General features: G+C 42.4%; 1 protein-coding gene across 4 annotated transcripts in view; it reads right to left on the minus strand.

The window, feature by feature from the left end:
- Nucleotides 1-344: 344 nt before the first annotated feature.
- The window catches only part of LOC139456213 (nitric oxide synthase 1-like), a 149,271-nt gene continuing 127,857 nt past the window's right edge, over nt 345-21,758 (minus strand). For all 4 annotated transcript variants that reach the window (XM_071237791.1, XM_071237790.1, XM_071237792.1 and 1 more), the window contains 19 exons: nt 20,362-20,463; nt 18,689-18,883; nt 17,797-17,897; nt 17,262-17,406; nt 16,277-16,381; nt 15,187-15,236; nt 14,026-14,163; nt 13,018-13,192; nt 11,928-12,072; nt 11,287-11,365; nt 10,474-10,667; nt 9,439-9,608; nt 8,147-8,357; nt 7,268-7,355; nt 5,934-6,067; nt 4,635-4,792; nt 3,650-3,841; nt 2,734-2,904; nt 345-1,409 (listed from right to left, as the gene is read on the minus strand). In XM_071237791.1, coding sequence (XP_071093892.1) covers nt 1,296-1,409; nt 2,734-2,904; nt 3,650-3,841; nt 4,635-4,792; nt 5,934-6,067; nt 7,268-7,355; nt 8,147-8,357; nt 9,439-9,608; nt 10,474-10,667; nt 11,287-11,365; nt 11,928-12,072; nt 13,018-13,192; nt 14,026-14,163; nt 15,187-15,236; nt 16,277-16,381; nt 17,262-17,406; nt 17,797-17,897; nt 18,689-18,883; nt 20,362-20,463 — 2,667 coding nt within the window. In that variant the 3' untranslated portion in view covers nt 345-1,295. The remainder of the gene's footprint in view (nt 1,410-2,733; nt 2,905-3,649; nt 3,842-4,634; nt 4,793-5,933; nt 6,068-7,267; nt 7,356-8,146; nt 8,358-9,438; nt 9,609-10,473; nt 10,668-11,286; nt 11,366-11,927; nt 12,073-13,017; nt 13,193-14,025; nt 14,164-15,186; nt 15,237-16,276; nt 16,382-17,261; nt 17,407-17,796; nt 17,898-18,688; nt 18,884-20,361; nt 20,464-21,758) is intronic.

Raw genomic sequence — 21,758 nt, forward strand, 5'->3', positions numbered from 1 at the left:
TGTGTTTGAGTCTAAAGGTTATGGAAAACAGACAGGAAGGATGTGATCACAACCCTCGAACAAGGCAGTTAATAGGACCATACAGGGGACAGGGGTTTGACCCCCGGGGACGGGTTGGTGGACCGGTGTCATGGAGTGGATGGTAAACCAAGAAATATGGGTTGTAGTAGTAGTAGTAGTAGTAGCAGGCGGGGTGGAGGCAGTATGGGCCGGGTGGTATGAACGAATATTCAGGTGTGTAAGGATGGGGACAGCCGGGCATGTAGGCCGTGTGTGTGTCTTTGGGGGTGGGGCTGATGTGTGTGTGTGGGGGGTGTGGGGGTGGGGGTGGCGGGGATGGGGGGGGGGGGGGTTGCTTTAGATGTGGTACTTCACGGTAGGTGGGAAACAGAGTGTTGGGGTGTATGTTTGCTTATAATTAATGACTGTTATAATTGGGCACTACGATTAACTCCACCCTGTTAACATGTTTATGGAGCAAAATGGACGTTTTCGAATGCTTACAGTTTTCGCCAATCAGATGACATTATATCACGTGACACAACTCGCGCAGTCAAAAATACGAACTCCAAGAGACTCTCATCACAATCAGTTCCTTACATCCGAAATTCTTTCTGCCGCTGAACAGTTAAGTTAATGTCAACACATAGGGTTTTACATCTGATTTCATCATAAACGACTAGTTTCTTAACCGACTTCATTACATCCGAGGTTGACTGTAATTTGTCAGATTGACGTACCTTCGCATAAAGAGGACAAGGGTGAGATCTCGTCACACCATACCTAATAATTCTACCATTCGAGCACTGCTCGTTACTAGAAAGCAAACGATATGTAACAAAAGCTGACATCAAACAGTGTTATTTATAAATTATGTTAAACACAACAAGCAACACATTTGCCTTGCCTTTCTACTACAGTATATTGCTGTGGGGTCCCACAAAATAGAAAAGAGTTGTAGAAATATGGCTCAACAATGTAGTATGTACATAAAATAACATCAACATGTCAATGGCACCAAGGCCTCCAAGACAAAACAGGAACACTTGGTCACCCCCAACGTGTGCAGTGACCCATGACATAGTGTCTCTGGTAGAACCAACATTATCATAATGTAAAGATTGCAACAATAACAGCAGTTGTTCACATATATTCAGAGTTATCTCCCCTCTAAGCAACAACTACAATTGTAGTTCAAATGTCGGCAATGAAAACACGCATTTTCTACAACTACGAGATGATTTTAGAGAAAGAAAATTTATATTTTTTTAGTGACAACTTTTTTAGTGTCGACTTCAGTGTTCAGTTGGCACTTCCGGTCGGTCGACTCCTCCTTCCGGTTCTATCCTCTGCTTCATGAAGATATTCTTGGTGGGGACCTTCGGCTTACCTGGAAGAGCCTTCCGGTCCTGCAACAAGACGTGCATTTGTGTTAAAAGTCACATCGGCAATATTTAGGCCGTTTGTTTCTTTGTTTCTTTGTTGTTTAACGCCGCACTCAGCTATACTCGAGCTATGTGACGGCGGTCTGTAACTAATCGAGTCTGGATCAGAAAATCCAGTGATTGACACCATGAGCATCGATCTACGTAATTGGGATACGATGACATGCATCAACCAAGTCAGCGAGCCTGACCACCCGATCCCGTTAGTCGCCTCTTACGACAAGCATAGTCGCCTTTTACGACAAGCATGGGTTGCTGAAGACTTATTCTAACTTGGATCTTCATGGGTATATCTGGGCTGGATAGTAACTATTAGAACTAGGGACCGGTCATTTAGTTCAGCGGGGTAATATACTGAAAACAATCCCCCCCCCTTCCCCCTATACCTGTCACATTTTTTAATGTCCTTGTACATTATTTTAAAGACACTAACTCACTTTGTTATATTATAAAATGTGGTCTCATGGCCCACGTTATATGTATATTTGATTTTATAACCCTCCCGAATTTCTTTTTGGGGGACCCTCCCCGAATGCATCTGATCTCCCTCCACCCCAAACCCCCACCCTTTATCATATATGACCGGTCTCTTTTACATTATAATTTTTATACATTTAGACTGTATAAAATCTGTCGACAACGGTGAGTGAAATAACTAGATTACGTAAGTCTCACTGATGAGACTGAAGAGAGCTGAAGGTAGGTGGTTCGATGTGTTAATATATGAGTCTTGTTGTTGTCCTGCCTGGTGCTCGCATTAAGGGTCTAAAACAAGGACTGGTCGGCTCGGAGTCAGTTTACTGTGTCTGTGCGGGGTATCCATGTTAAAATGGGGCATACTATCTCACTGGGCTGGTACTATCGAACCGGCATCAGCTGTGAATAGTACAACACGTGAGTGAGTGAGCAAATATGGTTTTACGCCGCTTTTAGCCATATTCCAGCAATATCACGACGGGGGACGCTAGAAATAGGCTTCACACATTGTACCCATGTCGGGAATCGAACCCGGGTCTTCGGCGTGACTAGCGAATGCTTTAACCACTAGGCTACCCGACCGCCCCGAATAGTACACCAAGCCAGGCACGCATTCATACATACATGTAGCTCCTTATATAGGTGTAATAATTTTGAACGCGACGTTAAATCTCAATTTCAGCTTACCTCTCTCTTACATTAGCAAGTTGTAGAGTTCACCTGAGCCCAATCTAGTAGATCTAAAGTATGAAACGTTAGCTAGTCACAGGCTGTTCAAGCTAAGAAAATAAATACTAAAGGTTCTACTCACAGAGGCGGGAATGGGTGTGGCCACTTCCTTCACAGCGTCGGGCTTGGCCGGTTTGTCAGTGGAATTGATGTACTTCAGCGCACGTTTGCTTGGGTCACGTGACCTGTCGGTGACCTCTGAACTCTTCTGAATGCTAACGCCGAAGATGTCTTCGTGGAATCGGTTTGCATCCTGGAAAATGGTGAGGTTGATTATAATTTGTAATGAAATCCCATTAAATCTGCCCAACTACTATCATGAACATGACATCTGTTCAAGGGGACGCTACTCTTTTCCAAATGATTTGTGTGTGTGTTTTGTTGTTTAACGCCGCACTCAGCAATATTCCAGCTATATGAGGCGGGCTGTAAATAATCAAGTCTGGACCAGACAATCCAGTGACTGACATAATAAAAATCAATCACTGCAATTGGAATACGGTGACATGCATCGATTCTGGACCAGACAATCCAGTGATTGACATCATGAGCATCGATCCACACAATTGGGATATGATGACATGCATCAAAAAAGTCGGCGAGCCTGACCACCGTATCTAGTTAGTCGCCTCATACAATAAGCATAGTCGCCTTTTACCGCAAGCATAGGTTGCTGAAGACTTATTCTAATATAACCCTGGCTTCATGGAGCACCATAACAATTTCAGGAAGTTGTCACGTGCCATTTAAAAAACCTTAGTGTTACTGACAGCTTGACCACCTCCGTGGTCTAGTGGTAGAGCGGAAGGTCTGGGGTTCGATCCCCGACCGCGTCATACCAAAGACGTTAAAAGATGGTACTTGTTGTTACCCTGTCTGGCGACATGGCATCTCAGTGGGCTAGCACTATAAAATCGGCATTAGTCGCTAGATAAGTGCAATAATCTTGGACGTGACGTTAAGCCCAATTTCACCTTTCACCTCTCTTGTCAGCTTACCCTCAGTTTGAGGACGAAGGCTCTGGCAGTGTCTGGCGTTAATCCCCCTTCCTCACAGAGGATCCGCTCCAGGGTTCGCGTGACGTCATCAGCCATGGATACGTCACCGCACACGTAGAAATGTCCGCCACATTTCATAATAGCATGACAAACATCCTTGGCGTTCGTATGAAGTATATCTTGCACGTACACCTGAAGAAACACACAACAGTGTCACGAGAAGCAGGACCCATTTGTGAGGGTCATGACATTCACACAAAGAGGTGGTTCTATCAAAGGAATATTTATTTTCTCTCCGTTTCCTAAAATTAATATTTTCGAGTCGAGGTGGTACAGAAACGAAGCCGAAAAAAAAACCATTTAGAAAGCTAGCCTCTAATTAGTTCAAGAACACACGCATTCTTCAGTTATAATTTGTGGTTAAAGCAAGCTCCTATGGATATGTGGTCTGATTTACACGCAGAGATGGAACGTATCGGAGCAAATGATCTGATTAAAATGAGATTGCCATAATAAACTATTTGGTGATTAGGTGGCGGCCCGCCCCTTAACATTCGTCACCACTCGCCCCTTTCCGTAACATATAATAAGACTCGTCCCCCTATTTATGAATGTTATGAGCGGAAACACGTGAAACCAATCAGAATGCGTGTATGACTTCAAGTACTTCCGTCAAAGAATCCTTCCGGAATATTTTTTTATTTTACACGTTTTGCATTTAAAAATATACCCAAGGTATAGTTAATGTGTTCAATCAGTCTTTATTATACTGAAACTCCCGATGTGTTTTCAATAGCATCTGGAATATATATGATATATGGGAGAAATACACGTGAATCATTACTCAACGAGTTGACAAGTCTTTCAGCTATGCCCATTTGCGCTTAGACGGAACCCAGTCGCAAAATGGCCACGAGGGGGTCACGAGTCGTTTGGGTTTGTCTCGGAATAACACAAGTTGTCACGAATGGCCCCTCACAGGTACCTTTGACTTGCCCGGCTCTCGTGAGAGGGCGACGTAATAGTTGGACATGACCCCTTCCTCCTTCAAGAGCTTCAACTCCTGCTCATAGATGTTGTCCTCCGTCGACATCCGGCAGCCGAAATACATGTACATCCCTCCCCAGCCCCGCTTCTCGCCGTCTGGAAACAGTCAAAAGTTGTACATGAGATACGAGAACTTGATACACATTGGCAGGTGTCAGTGAGAGCAGTGAATGAGCGAGCAAGTGAGTTTGGTTAAAGGCTGCTTTGAACAGTATTCAAGTTTTATCACGGCGTGTCAGCTTAATGTGGGAGGAAAGCCTACTAACCCGAGTGGCTCCCACTTGCCAGCGTGTTTTTGCAGTTATAGTCACCTTTTCATTATGGATGATAAAGAAAAAAATCAAGTATATTTTCTCAGGGTATATAGTACTTGGACAGAAACCATATTGTTTTTGTAGATTGCAAACCAATCGTACATATCCATTCTGTTTGAAGTAGAGTAGTTTCCTTCGTTACCGTACTGAGAAAAGGTTTTGTAATTAGCTGACGGCATGACTTTAAGTTTTGGTAGTTTGTTGTCGAAACTTAACTTCAACTTAATTCAAGTTTCTACGTATCTGACATTAACTTTATATCATGCACAAACAGCTTAGCCTCATTGATGCACGGTATGGACGATGGTGTAAAACAAATAAATAATTATCTTATATAAATTAATAATCATAACAATCATCAAGTCTTCAGTGTACACATCAATGAGTAAAACAGCCCTTTGGGGAAAAGGAGTAGACACTAATATGTATAATGACATCAATATTTATCTTCAACTACGGTTTACTTGTTCTTCTTCAAAAACATATATGTATGCGTGTTTAAATAATTAGAATATATATACATGCATGTTTGAATAATTAAAATTATATATACAGGCTTTTTTAAATGATTAAATATATATATGCATGTATGTTTAAATAATTATAAAAGTGCATATATGAATTTGAGTATTGGGAATTTTCGAACAACACATTTTTTTGTAATCCATGAAAACATTCGGAAACCCACAGGTTATTTTACCGCCGTCACAAAAGAGTTCTCTGTCTTAGCTAAGATTAATGTCATAAGTATTATAACGTTGCGATAGGTTCAAGAATAGCTCTTATACCAGTCGATTTTTTGTCTTAATTTGCTGAGATTTGTTTAAGCTCAGCTTCGTGAATAGGCTGCAGAGTATCGAAACGGAATGGAGATATGATCATATGAATAATCTGGGGTGTACCCGAGGTTATATCGTACTCACGTGTGGGAACCGGGTGCATGTCTCGGTCCACCTTACGTTGTTGCCAGAAGCTCCGGAAGGGTGCGATGCCGGTACCCGGACCAACCATCACCATCGGCAACGTGCTGTCCTCGGGGAGCCGGAAGTTGGGGGCACTGTTGGCGAAAAATGTCGACCATATTATCTGACTCCTACATGATTGCCTCGACAGTAAACACCATAAAGCCAATGGCTCAGTGCTGTAGCCATCGAGTGCGAAATCAACTATGCTCGAAGCATCTCCAACTCTCACTATCGGTTTGGACAGTAACGGGATGTTGCAGTGAGTAAAGGTCTCCACTCATTATATTAAACAAATTAAACCTATGACCCATGCATGTGTGTTTGTCAGCATCCATGACAATACAGACTCAATTACAGTAAACTACGGTTATAACGAACTCAATGGGGCCATTAATTTTAGTTCGTTATAACCGTAGTTCGTTATAAGCGTGTTCGTTATAAACGTAATTTACTTTACAACGTGCAGTTTCATCAACCGATCAACCAACTTTACAGCTATCTCAATCCTTGCGATATTATTGTCAAACCCATATCAAAAAAGATAATTCATACACATAACGCCTGAAGCTCGGAACGTGCATTTTTCGTGATCACATGTCATCACTGATTTTCAGTGCCCTATCTGGCGCTCGGCATTAAGGGGCTAAAACAAGGACTGGTCGTCTCGGAGTCAGTTTACTGTGTCTGAGTGGGGTATTCAGGTTAAACTGCGGCATGGTATCTCAGTGTGCTAGCACAATAAATCGGCATCAGTCCGGACTAGTGCAAGCAGCCACACACACACGCGTGTGCATGCACGTCGCTATATAAGTGCAATAATCTTGGACGCGACGTTAAACCTGAATACTCACTCAGACACAGTATACTAACTCCGAGCCGACCAGTCCTTGTTTTAGTCCCTTAATGCGGAGCGCCAGACAGGGTAACAACAAGTACCATCTTTTAACGTCTTTTGGTATGACGCGGCTGGGGATCGAACCCCGGACCTTCCGCTCTCCGGGCGGACGCTCTACCACTAGACCACGGAGGCGGTCTTTTAGAGACAGCTTCCTGCAGCAGCGTGCGCATCTCCAGGTTACTTCCTGAATTCCCGACATGCGCATATCGTTGTTTGGTTACAGTTGTTTGCGAACCTTATGACGTCTGCTTTTAAGATGCATATGTGTGGAATCATCGACGGTTCACATTGACACCTTTTTGTACGGGCTAAAAAGCGACAATGAGGAAAAGCGACAATGTCCCTTGGAGGATTCCATACATAGAATGTTATAATCATGCAAAAGACTACTCACGCTCTGATGACACAGGGAACGACCTCGCCGGTGTCACACCTATTGAGCCAACAGGAACACACGCCCTCGTGAACTGGGCCAGCACCACCTACAACACCACGACATCAACTACAGGCTTCAACTCAGCGTTTATGGTTTGCTCAAAATGTGCATGTTTTGGTGTTAAATACATCAGAGATGAATCTAAACTTGCTCAGGGGCCGATATTCAGCCCAAAGTACTAATTTGCAACAGAAGTTTGTAAACATTTCCAAATTGGCATTTACGAATTCCCAATTCATAATATTAAACTGATGTTATGGCTTAGTTAAAGTGATTTGCATTTTACCGGTAACAGGGCCAGATTATGCATATTTGCTTTGGTTTGAGTTATAGAAAGTCGTAACTGGAGACTATGCTTGTCGTATGAGGCTTAAAACGGGATCGAGTGCTCAGGATCGCCGCCTTGGTTGATGCATGTCATCGTATCCCAATTGCGTGGATCGATGCTCATAATGTCAATCATTTACAGAACGCCGTCATTTAGCTGGAATATTGCTGAGTTCGGCGTTAAACAACAAAGAAAAAAAAAGTAATTGAATTGAATGCAATGTTAAAACACTCTGACAAAATCCAAATCAAAAGTTTCAACAAAAAAAGATTTTCTTTTCAAATTTCCTAATATAACCAAAATTAATATGGAAACGTCTGTTCATAGATCATTAGAAAAAAACGAGTTTTAATTATTCGTATTAAAAAACACAAACTGATTAATATCTGTTGATTCACCACATTACAAATAATACATCTTTAGATACATACATAATATTACGTCATGTTGAATGATCAGTTAGAATCCGCGCCCTTATTTATTTACAAGTTGATGTTCTATCTGGCTACCTTGGGTCCTGTATTTGACGACGGCGATGGTGGCGTGCACCTCCCCGGGGTAGGAGTAGGGGGAGGAGCTGATGCTGTAGTAACGCTGCTGAAGGAGGGGGAGCTGCGTCATCAGCAGTGACGGCGGGACCTTGAGGGAGGGGAACTCGTCCAGCACCTCCACCAGTGTAGGCATGTTGTCGTACTTCCAGTCCTCGTAGGCGTGGGATTCCTGCACATGAAGGACAGACTCTGTTTGAGGATTTACGGATTTTGTGTCCCAAACTTCAATTCGGTAGATCGAAAAATTAAATTCAAATTTCAATTTTTTTTTCTTGAAGTGAATCTCTAAATGTAAGTAGGTAGAAAAAACAGGTGGGGGCGGGGGAATAGGGGATCGCAATAATTCGTTGTGTTATGACGTTTTTTGAACGTTTTAATTATAGAATTTTAATTTATTTATACTGATAGGGACAGAAAATGATGGTTTATTGTCACAATTTACTTACTTCTGGTGGGGAGATTATGAAATATACGCTGCTTTTTATTATTTTTCACATTTTTGGAGTCGGGAGAAAACAAAGTTTTAAAATGTGTAATCATGGGTGAGTGTTTAACCGCATATCGAAAATAACATGATGTTGAAGAAGGAAATCCAAAGTGATGCAGATGGGGATGTGTACTATTTTGAGAAAATTAACAAGAATGGGTGTGATGCTGACAAAACCAAGGTTCATATTCGGATCTAATATTGGATTCAGACACACGCAGAGCCGTCACTGGGAAACACGTGCTCTTGCATACGAAGGAATACCTTTTCTTTTATATCTTTGTGATAATAGATTTGTTTATGACTACCAATAAATATGCATGACAAACACATGATACAGTAATACATAACCCATCTGTTGAAGAACAAATCCAAGATTTGACATAAGTTACACCATGAGTGAGTGAGTGAGTTGGGTTTAACGCCGCTTTTAACATTATTCCAGTTATATCACGGCGTGTTAGCTTAATGTGGGAGGAAAGGCCGAAGTGATGCAGGTTTTAGACGTTTACCACTTCGGCGAAACCCACGAGCACGGGTATGGTGCTGACAAACCTAGAAACATAATTGGGGCGAACCGGGATTCGACCCCACAATCCTAGGTTTCTTGGGTGCCCAAGGGACGCAACTCTGCACAGCGAATGGCGGCGCCTACGACGACTGAGCCACCCGTGCCCCCTCACCATGAGTTTGGCCAACTTTTTATATGACAAATCTTACGAGCGCTTCCAGCAATAGCTGATTTCGCTCCATGGCTACTCACGCTCGACAAAAGCTCCAGCCTTTCCTTGTCCTCGTCCCGTGTTGCTTGAGTAGCCAATAGCTTGAGCAGGGCCTGAGAGGGGGGCGTGGTTACATCCAAGTACCTCATGAACGCCGTACGCAGTGAACACTGTGGCATCTTCTCGAACTTCATCCAGTTCTTTACAGACCCTTATCAAGATTAAGATGTCAAAATAACTACGTCATCCAATTAAATACGTGAGGACTTCTAAATGGTTTTAACCCAATTCTTGAAAGATATCCACGCACGAGTCAAAAGAAGACAATGTAAATAAGGATTTGAATAGCATCCTCATCGTTACTAGTTCGGGTATATTCATTGATATCCGAAGAGGTTCTGTCATACGCGAATCGTGCTTGTTACATTTCTAAATACAACAAGTGCAAAAGTGAGCGTGGCTCACTAATACCCCCGACCCGCCTAGTGTGTCAGTAGTTACAAATTAAATATCTAGGATAGGGTTAGCCTTTAGGGTTAGCCTTTAAGGTTAGAAAAATTCATAATAAAATGGAAAATTAATAAAAACATTTTTTTTCTTTTGACTGCACCCCTCAATATGACACAGATTATATGTACTAAGTTTGAGATGAATCCCCTGAATAGTTTAAGAGAAATCACGCGGACAAAGTTTTCGGACGGACGGAATCTTGGTATAACTATAATAAAAAATGTTAAAAGTATCATGAAGAATGGCAATTGAGTGGAAAGTTATTATTGACGAGGTTATTATTATATATTTCTGTCACATATGAAGATTTAAGAAGACAAATAACCTTAAAATACTATCTGTGCGCCATCTTAATAATTTAATCATTTATATCTTTTTCGGTTGTCCTTAAAAAAATATATAACCATAACCTAGCACTCAGTGTCTGAGTGGGGAGTCCGTGTTATACTGTGGGCTACCACTATCAAACCGGCAATAGCTCGGACTAGTACAAGCAGCTACACACACAAGACACTAGTTTTGCAGAAGGAAACTAGATAAAAGTCATTCAAGTCTGATGTTCATACCGAGAGGAGTTGCCTTCTCCTGAAGGATCTCTGTCTTCACGACTTGGTCGGGAGGGGGCGCATTGTGCAAGCGAGCCAAGATGGCCTCCACGAGTTCTGGTGAGTTTGCAGGGTAGATTCCGATGTGGTCTCCAGGATGATATAACATTTCGATGGCTCCCTGTGTATCAAGGCGAACCAAAATTGTCTGTCGGCTGGAAAACATGAGAAGGTAAAGTTAGTCAGCAGATGTGAACAGTGATTCCTTTCCTGCAATAAACCGCGATCACGACCTGTCACGACCTATATGATAAACATTGAATCATCACGTTCACGTGTTGTTCAGGTATTTGAAATATAAATCACGAGCAGCTAATTTGTCCAAAGAATGGCTTAGGCGTACGTGGTGGTTTGGGGTGTTGCGTTGCGTTGCTATGCGTTGCGTTGCGTTGCGTTGCGTTGCGTTGCGGTGTGGTGCGGTGTGCTGTGGTGCGGTGCGCTGTGGTGTGAGGTGTGATGCATTCTCTGTGCCTTAGAATGTGAGGACAGGGGATGTGCGATGCGTTGCGGTGTGGATTGGTGTTAGTTGTCGTGCAGGACTTGGTCCGGTGCGGTGGTGTGCGGTGCGGTGGTGTGCGGTGCAGTGGTGTGCGGTGCAGTGCGTTGCGTTGCGTTGCGTTGCGTTGCGTTGCGTTGCGTTGTGTTGTGTTTTGGTATGGTAATTTCGGTGCGGCGGTGTGCGGTGCGTGCTGTGTGAGTCACAGGAAGTCGAGGGAGGCAGGTGTGTGTGTGTGTGTTGGGGGGGGGGGATATATGAGGGATGCAGGTACTCACGGTGACTCTGGAGTCTGCAGCTGCGTCCTCTCTATCACCTTACACGGCATCACGGCTTTACTGTGTAGCTTAGCGAGAGCTGGGGACAAGACGTTCACATATATCAACACATACCTTCAAGATTACATCAAGCTAGATTCCCGTGACAGACGTACCAAGACAACGTCAATACATACGTCGAGCGAACGTTACAACCACTAGTCTATTGCACACACTATTGGGAAAATTCCATTCATGTCGTTAGACATCAAACTCCCACATTTCCCGAAATGCCATATGCCTTGTTCCTACATACTATTAAAAAGAACCCTTGCGTGGCTGACTTGTGTTACGCTTGATGGAGATGTGGTTAACGCCGGTCGAGTCACAGGTTAATTACCAATGCTGCCGATTTATGCCAGGGTTGCGTCCCTTAGGCGTTCCAGGAACTAGGGTCGTGCGTGCGACTTCCGCTTCGTCCAGTTTACTTTATTTTCCCCGGTCTGTCAGCACCATGTTTGTTGGTCTCACCAAATTGGTAAAGGTCTGAAACCTGCATCACTTCACTTTCCGCCCACATCAAGCTGAGACGCCGTGATATGAGTGAAATGCTGTTGAAAATGGCGTAAGTCCCAACTCACTCACTCACTCACTCCACCTACCTTCACAAATGTCCTGCTCCTTCTCGTGGTCCATGGGCGTGATACGGAACTTGCCCGGGGTCCAAGTGTTGTCCGCACTGGACAACGCCCCTTGGACCTCCGACATGTTGATGTCGTCGCCGAGACAGAAGGTATCACAGGCGGCCTGTAGTGAAATAGAGGTAGATTAGTCCGTACCGGGGTTAGAATAGCTGAGCAAAAAAATACTGTTGTGTCGAACATTGGTGTGTCGAACTTTGATGTGTCGAACTTATGGTTGTCTCGAAGTAAAACCTTGGTCCCTAAATATTCCTTATTTATTTATCGTATTCGGTTGTGTCGAACATCGGATAACTCGAAGCATCAACTTCGACACAACAGTGTTTGACTGTATATATTGTTCTTGTTTATTGTTGCAATACATGATCCGTTCCCTGGCAGCATCATGTATAAGCATGTATAACACTAAGCAATATTCCCCTGTATGTAAATGATAAATGCTTGACGAGACAATCAGTGGTTGATATTAGGAACAACGACTATGCCGTCGGGTACAATGACACATAAACAGCAAAGTCACATTAAATACCCTATTCGTCTGACTCACATTGAAGGCCCCATGTCCATTCCCTTGCTGTATCTGACTCACATTTAAGACCATATAACTAGTCCAAGTGTGTGCCTGATTCACATTCAAGTCCACATGTCCAAACCAAGGGTGTATCTGACTCACATTAAAGATCACATACCCAAACCAAGGGTGTATCTGACTCACATTAAAGACCACATGCCCAAACCAAGGGTGTATCTGACTCACATTAAAGACCACATGCCCAAACCAAGGGTGTATCTGACTCACATTAAAGACCACATGCCCAAACCAAGGGTGTATCTGACTCACATTAAAGACCACATGCCCAGTCCCTTGCTGTATCTGACTCACATTAAAGACCACATGCCTGGTCCAAGAGTGTATCTGACTCACATTAAAGACCACATGCCCGAACCAAGGGTGTATCTGACTCACATTATAGACTCTATGCCCAGTCCTTTGCTGTATCTTACACACATTTAAGACCACATGCCCGGTCTATGGGTGTGCCCGACTCACCTTAAAGACCCCTTGCGCCCAGTTTCGGAAGGACTCTTCCTGTCCACACAGCTCGTCTCCCTCCCCGATGTCATAAATCTTCTCTCCCCCGAGCTCCCGCAGCACAGTGTCCACATAGTGGCCGAAGGCACAGAAGCTTGGGTAGGCCCGTGACCCCAGCCCGAACACTGAAAATCTGCAACACCAGGCGTTGACGGTAACATATGTCGCAGGATATCTTTCAAACTAGCGGCTTAACTAAGCCACCAATAATCGTTATGCAGAGTTGCACCCATCAGCAGATCCCATCTTCCCGAGGCGAGGGAGTAAACTGACTCTAAAGAGGGAAACTGGAAACTTTACAGTCAGTTACCTCCCTTGGATCGGGAAGATGGCAGATCCAGGATCCGCTAGTCGGATTTTAGAATCAATTGTCCCTGTGTATGATCCCAACGTTTTGGGGGTTCGTATTCCTCATTCTTATGTCAGCCCCACATGAAACCAATTAAAGGTGAGGTAAGATAAAATGGGGTTTAACGTCGCGTCCAAGGTTATTGCACTTATATAGCAACGTGGATGCACGTGTTTGTGTATATGTGTGTGTGTGGCTGCTTGTACCAGTCCGGACCGTGCCCACTGACATACCATGCCGCAGTTTAACATGAATACCCCAGTATACTGACACCGAGCCGACCACTCCTTGTTTTAACCCCTTAATGCCGAGCACCAGGCAGGTAACAACAAGTACCATCTTTAACGTCTTTTGGTATGACACCGGGAATCGAACCCCGGATCTTCCACTCTCCGGGCAGACGCTCTACCATTAGACCACGGAGGCGGTCCATATTAATGGCAATACATTGATGTAGATGTAATATGTATGCCTACAGCTGCAATGATGTAGTAGTAGTAGAGTGAGTGTAGCTGTAATAATGATGTGTGAAGTAGCTTTAATGGTGCTGACTACATTTTATGAAACAAGCTGATACGTTGTCGGGCACAGCAGTGGAGATGTCGAGGAAGGAATACCTGATGTTCCCAAGAGGACCCGTCTCCATCTTGAGGTTGTCGTCATCGTTGTCGCCGTTCAAGGCGTTGTCGTTACTGGGGCGGATATCTTTGTCACTCGACGAGCTCATGCGGTACATGGACGACTTCAGGTCCCCGCTGGAGTGAAACGTGAAATATATACATGATACTGGCAATAGAAATACCACAGATGAAAGATATTTGAATGTGTAAGACTAATGATATTTTTAATTTGAATGCTGAAGATGAAAGATATCTTCAATTTGAATGCGAAAGACTAATGGTATTTTTGATTTGGATGCTAGAGATGAATGATATTTTCAATTTGGATGCAAAAGATGAAAGATATCTTCAATTTGGTGCAAAAGATGAAACATATCTTCAATTTGGTGCAAAAGATGAAAGGTATCTTCAATTTGGATGCAAAAGATGAAAGATATCTTCAAATTGAATGCAAGAGATGAAAGATATCTTCAATTTGGATGCAAAAGATGAAAGATATCTTCAATTTGTGTGCTAAAGATGAAAGATATCTTCAATTTGAGTGCTAAAGATGAAAGATATCTTCAATTTGAGTGAGTGAGTGAGTTTGGTTTTACGCCGCTTTTAGCAATATTCCAGCAATATCACGGCAGGAGACACCATCTTCAATTTGAGTGCTAAAGATGAAAGATATCTTCAATTTGATCATGCTGCAGTTGAATGATATTGTCAATGATATCATTCAGATATGATATCCACGATACACATGACTGCATCTTATGTTTCACACACCAAGGGAATTCAAGCAATCAAGCTACATTCCTCGCAAAGACATTGCGTCAGGAAATACTCTGAAACTGCGCTAAAAAGATATTTTACGACACTTCATCCATTTATGAGGACGGGTCGGTTTTGTTTGTTTGTTCTTGAACATGGACTCAATAATATTCAAGCTATATCACAGCGGTCTGTATATAATCTAATCTGGACCAGAAAATCCAGTGATTGACATCATGAGCATCGATCAACTCAAATTTGATACGATGTATTAACCTAGGCAGCGAGGCTGACCACCCGATCCCGTTAGTCGCCTCCTACGACAAGCATGAGTTGCGGAAGACCTACATGTACTCTCACCCGGATCTTCACGGGGGAGGTCGCAGTGTCACCCGTACTTACTTGTTACTTCCTTCCGGGTGTTTCATTTCAAACAGACTCTTCGCAAACGCCTAAAACAGATGTAACAAAAATAATGTGATTAGGATGCAATACGATCGATGGTGGATATAGCATTTTGAGTGAAAAGTGGTTGCCAACTTGAGAAGCAACGCCAATTACTCTAAAGGGTTGGCTTCCATTGTCTTTTCCTATTCACCCATCAGCGGCTAATATCTGTTGGCCTCCATTGCTAGTTTCCACCGTTTGTAATATTATTACTTTTGTTGACCTTAAATGTACATATATATGCTCTCTCTGTGCCTCATGGCATTCATTCATATGATGAAGGAGTAAGCACATACTCCGAAACGTTGTGTTTCCTTACACTAAAGAAGTTGATATACATGAATTCTCTCCCTTATGTGTCTCAATTCTAAATGCCATTCAAAGACTTAATGTTAACAGCGGTCTATCTCGGAGACTTTTGGAGTGGAAATCGAACATGAGAGATAGAACCGTACCGACGCTTAGGCAGCACTCAAAGAATTTTTCCACGGTTTTATTGTTTAAAATATAATTTGATATAAAACATTTTTAAAAATGAAAAATACACAACTGCTGATAGGTATCCAAAACATCATATCTTTGAAAATCAATAAAGTTGGGTAACCAATATATTTTTAGAAATTGATTTTTACCCCAGTATTTATAGATCATGAACCAATATATTTTTAGAAATTGATTTTTACCCCAGTTTTAATAGAACATGATATAATATATATTTTTAGAAATTGATTTTTAGCCCAGTATTCATAGATCATGAACCAATATATTTGTAGAAACTGATTTTTACCCCAGTATTTATAAATCATGAACCAATATATTTTTAGAAATTGATTTTACCCCAGTATTCATAGAACATGAACTATTTTTTTTTTACACAAAACTACCCACAACAGACTACTATAGATAAACTATCGCAGGAATGAGTAGTGGTTAAACAGACATAATCAAATTTAAAACATTTTTTTCAATCTTCAATTACAAAAAAACCCAAAAAACCCGGTGTAATTTCTTTTGCCCCTCAGTTTGTCTGTAACATTGCTTTTACCTCGCCGTTCTCTGGAGGATCGCCGTTGCCGAAGGTGCTGGTAACGATGAGGACGAGGGCTTCGTGTTCGAGGTCGATGATGTCGTACTCCTCCATACACAGCACCTGTAGGAGGATGGGGAATTAGACGTCCACGTGAAGTTTTATACACCCCAATGTATATTCATACATATTAATTTGTCAAAAGGTTATTTACCACTTCAAAGAGTTATTTTTCATATTTAAAGGGTTATTTACAACATCAAGGGGCTATTTAGGCAGTGACTGACTATTGTTTCAAACTGCATTCAGGACTAATCCAGCCTTACCATGAGGGCTGTAAATAATCGAGTTTGAGCAAGACAAACCAGGGGCTGATATCATGAGCAAAGATTCACCTGAGAGGGGTCAGTAAACCATGATCAACCACGTCAGGCATGACGAGAAAGATGGTGCACTGGAGTTCAGTTTCCCAGGAAATCCCTACTAAGGGACACGGATGAGTATAATTTTACGCCTCTTCCAGGAGTATCACGGCGGGGGACACCAGAAACGGGCTTCACGCATTGTACCCCGTGAAGAATTGACCCCGGGCCTTCGGCGCGACAAGCTAACGCCTTAACCGCTAGACTACCCCAACCCCCCTCTGAGGGACAAGTAGTGGGAACGTATTCCTCTCAGAAATTCAACGGGAACCTTCCTATCAAGTACACACAGATCTTGAAGGTATTTTCGGGACGGCCATTGTACAGAGCGTACCCGTGAAAATCCGGGTTAGAATTGGTCTTCAGCAACCCATGCTTGTTGTAAGAGGCGACTGACGGGATCGGGTGGTCAGGCCCGCTGACCTGGTTGATGCATGTCATCGTATACCAGTTGCGTGGATCGATGCTTATGGTCAATTGCTGGATTATCTGGTTCAGAATCGACTTTTTTTTTGCCGCCGTCATAGCTTGAATATTGCTGAGTGCGGCGTTTTACAATAAACAAACAGAGCGACATTTACCTTAGCATCGAAGCCGTGTTTGAAGATCTCACAGAGAGTCCTGGCGAACCTCTCGGACTTGCCTGTCTCCGTGGCGTACAGAATGATACATTTCACTCTTCGCGCCAGAGCCTTACCCATCAACTTGGCCGAAAACTTCACAGCCCTGGGGACAGTTAACACATAAACGTTTTCTAAAAGTCAGTAATTATATTTAACAAATTTGCATCAATTACGCAAACCGTTTCTGCTGAAAGTGACGTTTTTGAAATGAGACAAGGATGTGAATTTGATAAAGCGTTGAAACGTTCATGTATCCATGAACCACGTTCAAGTACCCATTTCAAGTTTAAGTCTGACATTGGTCTCAACACCTGAATATTTTAAATAAATTATCACAGCTGATGTAGCGAAACAACACAAATGTGAAAGCCAATTGACCAGAGCCTAGGACACCTCTACGAGCGCCATGGATCTCAATGAAAGTTATTATTTGCGCCAATTTTAAATAATTAATTACTATCAGTTAGCGAGTTATCTCCCCTCAACCACATACCTGGCCAGTTCCCTGAAACCAAACTTCCGCTTTGGTCGGTCTAAAGACTTGGCCTTGTCGCCACGATCCTTCTTCCAAATGTGGGATTTCCAGGGGTCTTCCTGAAAAGATAGCGCAGAGCTAGGTTTGAACCACTTGAGTGTACAAGGAAACTGATCTTTCCAAACACTTTCGTCGGTTATTATGACAAAACAATATTTTCACCAACGTCATATGTACAAGAAAAAAATGTCTGAAAGTTTATTAAAACAGAAAAGTGTTTTTATTAATTGTGTCTTTGTTATTTGACGCCTCACTCAGCATTTGTCAACATCGACCTACGCCACTGGGATACGATGACATGCATCAACGTCAGAGAGTCTGACCACCCGATCCCGTCAGTCGCCTCTAAGGACAAGCCTGGGTTGCCGAAGGCCAATTCTAACCCGGATCTTCACAAGGGTAGTGCATTCGTGACCAACTCGTGTTATTCCCGGACAAGCCGAATAGCGACTCATGCCCATCTCATGGCCATTTTTGCGACCGGGTTCCGTCTTAGCTCAAAAGGGCATACCTAAAACAATTGTCAACTCGTTGCATAAGGGTTCATATGTATTTCCCCATATTTCAGATGCAATTTACAGCACATCGGGACATGCGGAATTACACAGTATGATTGAACACATTTAACTGTGTCTTGGGTGTATTTTTAGGTGCAAGACATATGTAAAATCAATTTCTGAGGGATTCTTTGACGAAGAACTTGAAATCATAAGCGCATTCTGATTGGTCTGTCGTATTTTCGCACATAACATTCATCGATAGGAAGACGAGTCTTCTTGCAGGTGACGGAAAGGGGCGAGTGGTGACGAATGAAGGGTAGTGTTGCTTGAAATCCATATACTATACAAACCTGATACTCATATGATGGTTTGAGTTTATACAGAAGCATTTCTTGGTGGAACACTTGTGTCATGCTCCCACTCATGGGTGGTACTACCCACACCCAGTCTGCCGGACACCCACCCCGGAGACGCTGTTCGTTCTCCAGGTGTTTGATGAACGACTCGGACGCCGCGTGGTGGTCAGTGATGGTCACGCCTGAGGACTGGAACGAAATGCGGTTAAATAACTACCACGGAAGGGTATGCGACGGTACGTATTAATAACATAGTCGAGCGGTGTATGCTTTTATCTCGTAACTTAATATAACATGCGGGATCGATCCTCGAGTAAGTGAGTGAGTAATTCTTTCGCCGCTCTTACCAAACTTCCCGCAATATCACCAGAAATGGGCTCGATCCTCGAAAATGTTTCAAGGTTTCAGTCATTTCCGAAGAGGTGACGTGAAGCCGATACTTTCACACTGACATAACACTTGACGAAAAGCTCTCTTTCCAAATATGGAAAACTCATGGGACGAATAATATGCCAAAGCATGTGTGACGTTTCGATGAGTCTGTACTAACATCACACTCGACAAAAAGCTCTCTTTCTAAATTTGAAAAAGTCACAGGCCGAAATATCCATGTAATATCCAAGTTTCCAAAATCCGATTTAATTTCCAGGAATATTCCACATGTGGTCGAGTCGAGTGAAGACTGGATTGTCTGTAAGAGGACTGTTTTGATTGTCTTTGGCTGTGACGCCTTGGATTGTTTGTATTATGTAAACTGCTAGGCCAAAGAAACTACACACTTGAACACTGGATTGACCAAAACATTATACACATTATAAAAACGTTACTGCACTGTAAACAGTCGCCTAAACATTGCAAAGTTAAGTTCCAAAACACAACTATGATACCTGGATGAAACACAACCATCGAGTAACCATTTATTGTTTGTTTCATCTTGAGCCACCGTCAAACATGTGTACCGTATTCGACTTACTAAGCGCCCAGGGTGCTCTCAAAATTAGAAATAGGGGGCTCTTATTAGAATAATATTTTGGTGGAAAAAGACAGTTGAAAGATAAATTTCGTGGTTTATGCCGACACACTGAAATGTTTATATGCGACAGATACATTTTTCAAAAATTTAATTGCCCATAATTAAGACTGCATATAACACACGAGTGCGTATTATACGCGAATAAATAAGTCTTGTGTACATTGATCATTCGGAAGGAGTGCTAATTGGGATTTTTCACTAGCCAATATATTAGCAAATATTGCCGTTTGCGCTTATTAGAGCGGGGCGCTTATTACGTCGAATACGGTATATACTTTTGTTTTACGGCAGTATATGTTTGAACATGTTCCCAACACTTGGTGTTTGTCTGGTGTTGTGCTTTTGGTTGGAAACCATGGTTTGGAAAATAAGTTGAAAGGTTTTCCATGTATCCTTCATCAGATAATATAGTCATGTGACTTTTGTACGGCTTTTGGAGACATTCTTTATGTATTTACGTCGAATATATGTCGTAGCATCATATATTGTGCCGAAGCCAACGCTAAAGGTATATGTATACAGATAGTGTGGTGCAATACAGCTACCAGGAATAATACTCCTGAAACTTATGTATATCAGCTTAAATGTGTCCTGTGTGGTTTCTGAGTCGTTAAGCTCAAAGCAGAGTTCCTACCTGGAAGCTGTGTAAGACTGCAACGTTCACCTCCACTAGGGCTCGGTCACGCCACAGTGAGGAGCTCTTACGGACGTCCAAGCCCATCTTCACTGCAACTTGCTGAAACACAGAATCACTACTTGTAGATGTAAACATACAGGGATGTTACTACAATCATTTATGTTACATATACAATGATAACTTTTACCCCTAACCTATAACCCGCTGTGGTAGAGTGTATACCGTCTTTCACCAAAGTAGAAGACAGCAACGGAATGCATCACTGTGAGGAGTTGCGTCCCTTTGGCACTCCAGAAACCTATGATTGTGGGTTCGAATCCCGATTCTTGCTTATGTTTCTAGGTTTGTCAGCACCCCACCCGTGCTCGTGGGTTTACCAATGTGGTAAACGTCTAACACCTGCATCACTTCAGGCTTTCCTCCCACATTAAGCTGACACGCCGTGATATAACTGGAATACATTCTAAGCGGCGTAAAATCCGTTGCTCTTACTTACTGTATTCCTTTGTAAAGCAGGCACCTGCGGGGTGCGGGCAGTTATTTCGGGAGGAAACATTTAGTTTGAATCCTGACATATCTCCACTTTCTGACCTCCTGATTCATTTCTTGATGTCGCAACAATATTACGACAATGGGGGCGAATAACACGAACAGAAATAAATGTAGTTTTATTGGCAAATAAATAACTTGGTCGTACGAAATATGGTCGTTATTGTTGCTGAAATAGACTCACATAGATTTTTCCTACTACTTATTACATTGTACATCTTTAAGAAAAATAAAATAAAAAGGAGAATTTTAAGATTACAGCATTTCCCCAAATGCCATGTACGCAAATCGATAAAAGCAAAATCGTTTTCTGTATGTCAGCAGTAGCGTCTGATATTTCAGCGAAGTACCCACCGTCACACACAATACCAGTTTACAACTAAACAAGATCAGCTCTGACATCGAGCCACAAGAGTCGACATCCACGTAAGAATGAGTGGGCCTTAATGATTTAAAGTGGGAGTGTTGATTAAAATTCATTCCGACACATCATAGGACGCTATTTTGGTCAGACCATGATGAACGTCAGATAAGCTCCACCCGATAGGAAGACGGGACATGTTCTGGATAACTTTTGTATTGCCTACTTCTGACACACACAGACACATACACATATCTATATATTTATGGTAGGTTTTGGTCCTAAGTATATATGATCTATATAAACACACACGCGCGCGCACACACATACATTCCTTCCTTCCTTCCTTCCTTCCTTCATTACTTCATTCATTCATACATACATTTATGGTATGTTTTGCTCCTTAGTATATATATATATATATATATATATATATATATATATATATATATATATATATATATATATATATATATATATATAT

The sequence above is a fragment of the Haliotis cracherodii genome, unplaced genomic scaffold, assembly GCF_022045235.1.
Source record: "Haliotis cracherodii isolate W230 unplaced genomic scaffold, xgHalCrac1.p SCAF_11, whole genome shotgun sequence".
NCBI classification, from domain to species: Eukaryota; Metazoa; Mollusca; class Gastropoda; order Lepetellida; family Haliotidae; genus Haliotis; species Haliotis cracherodii.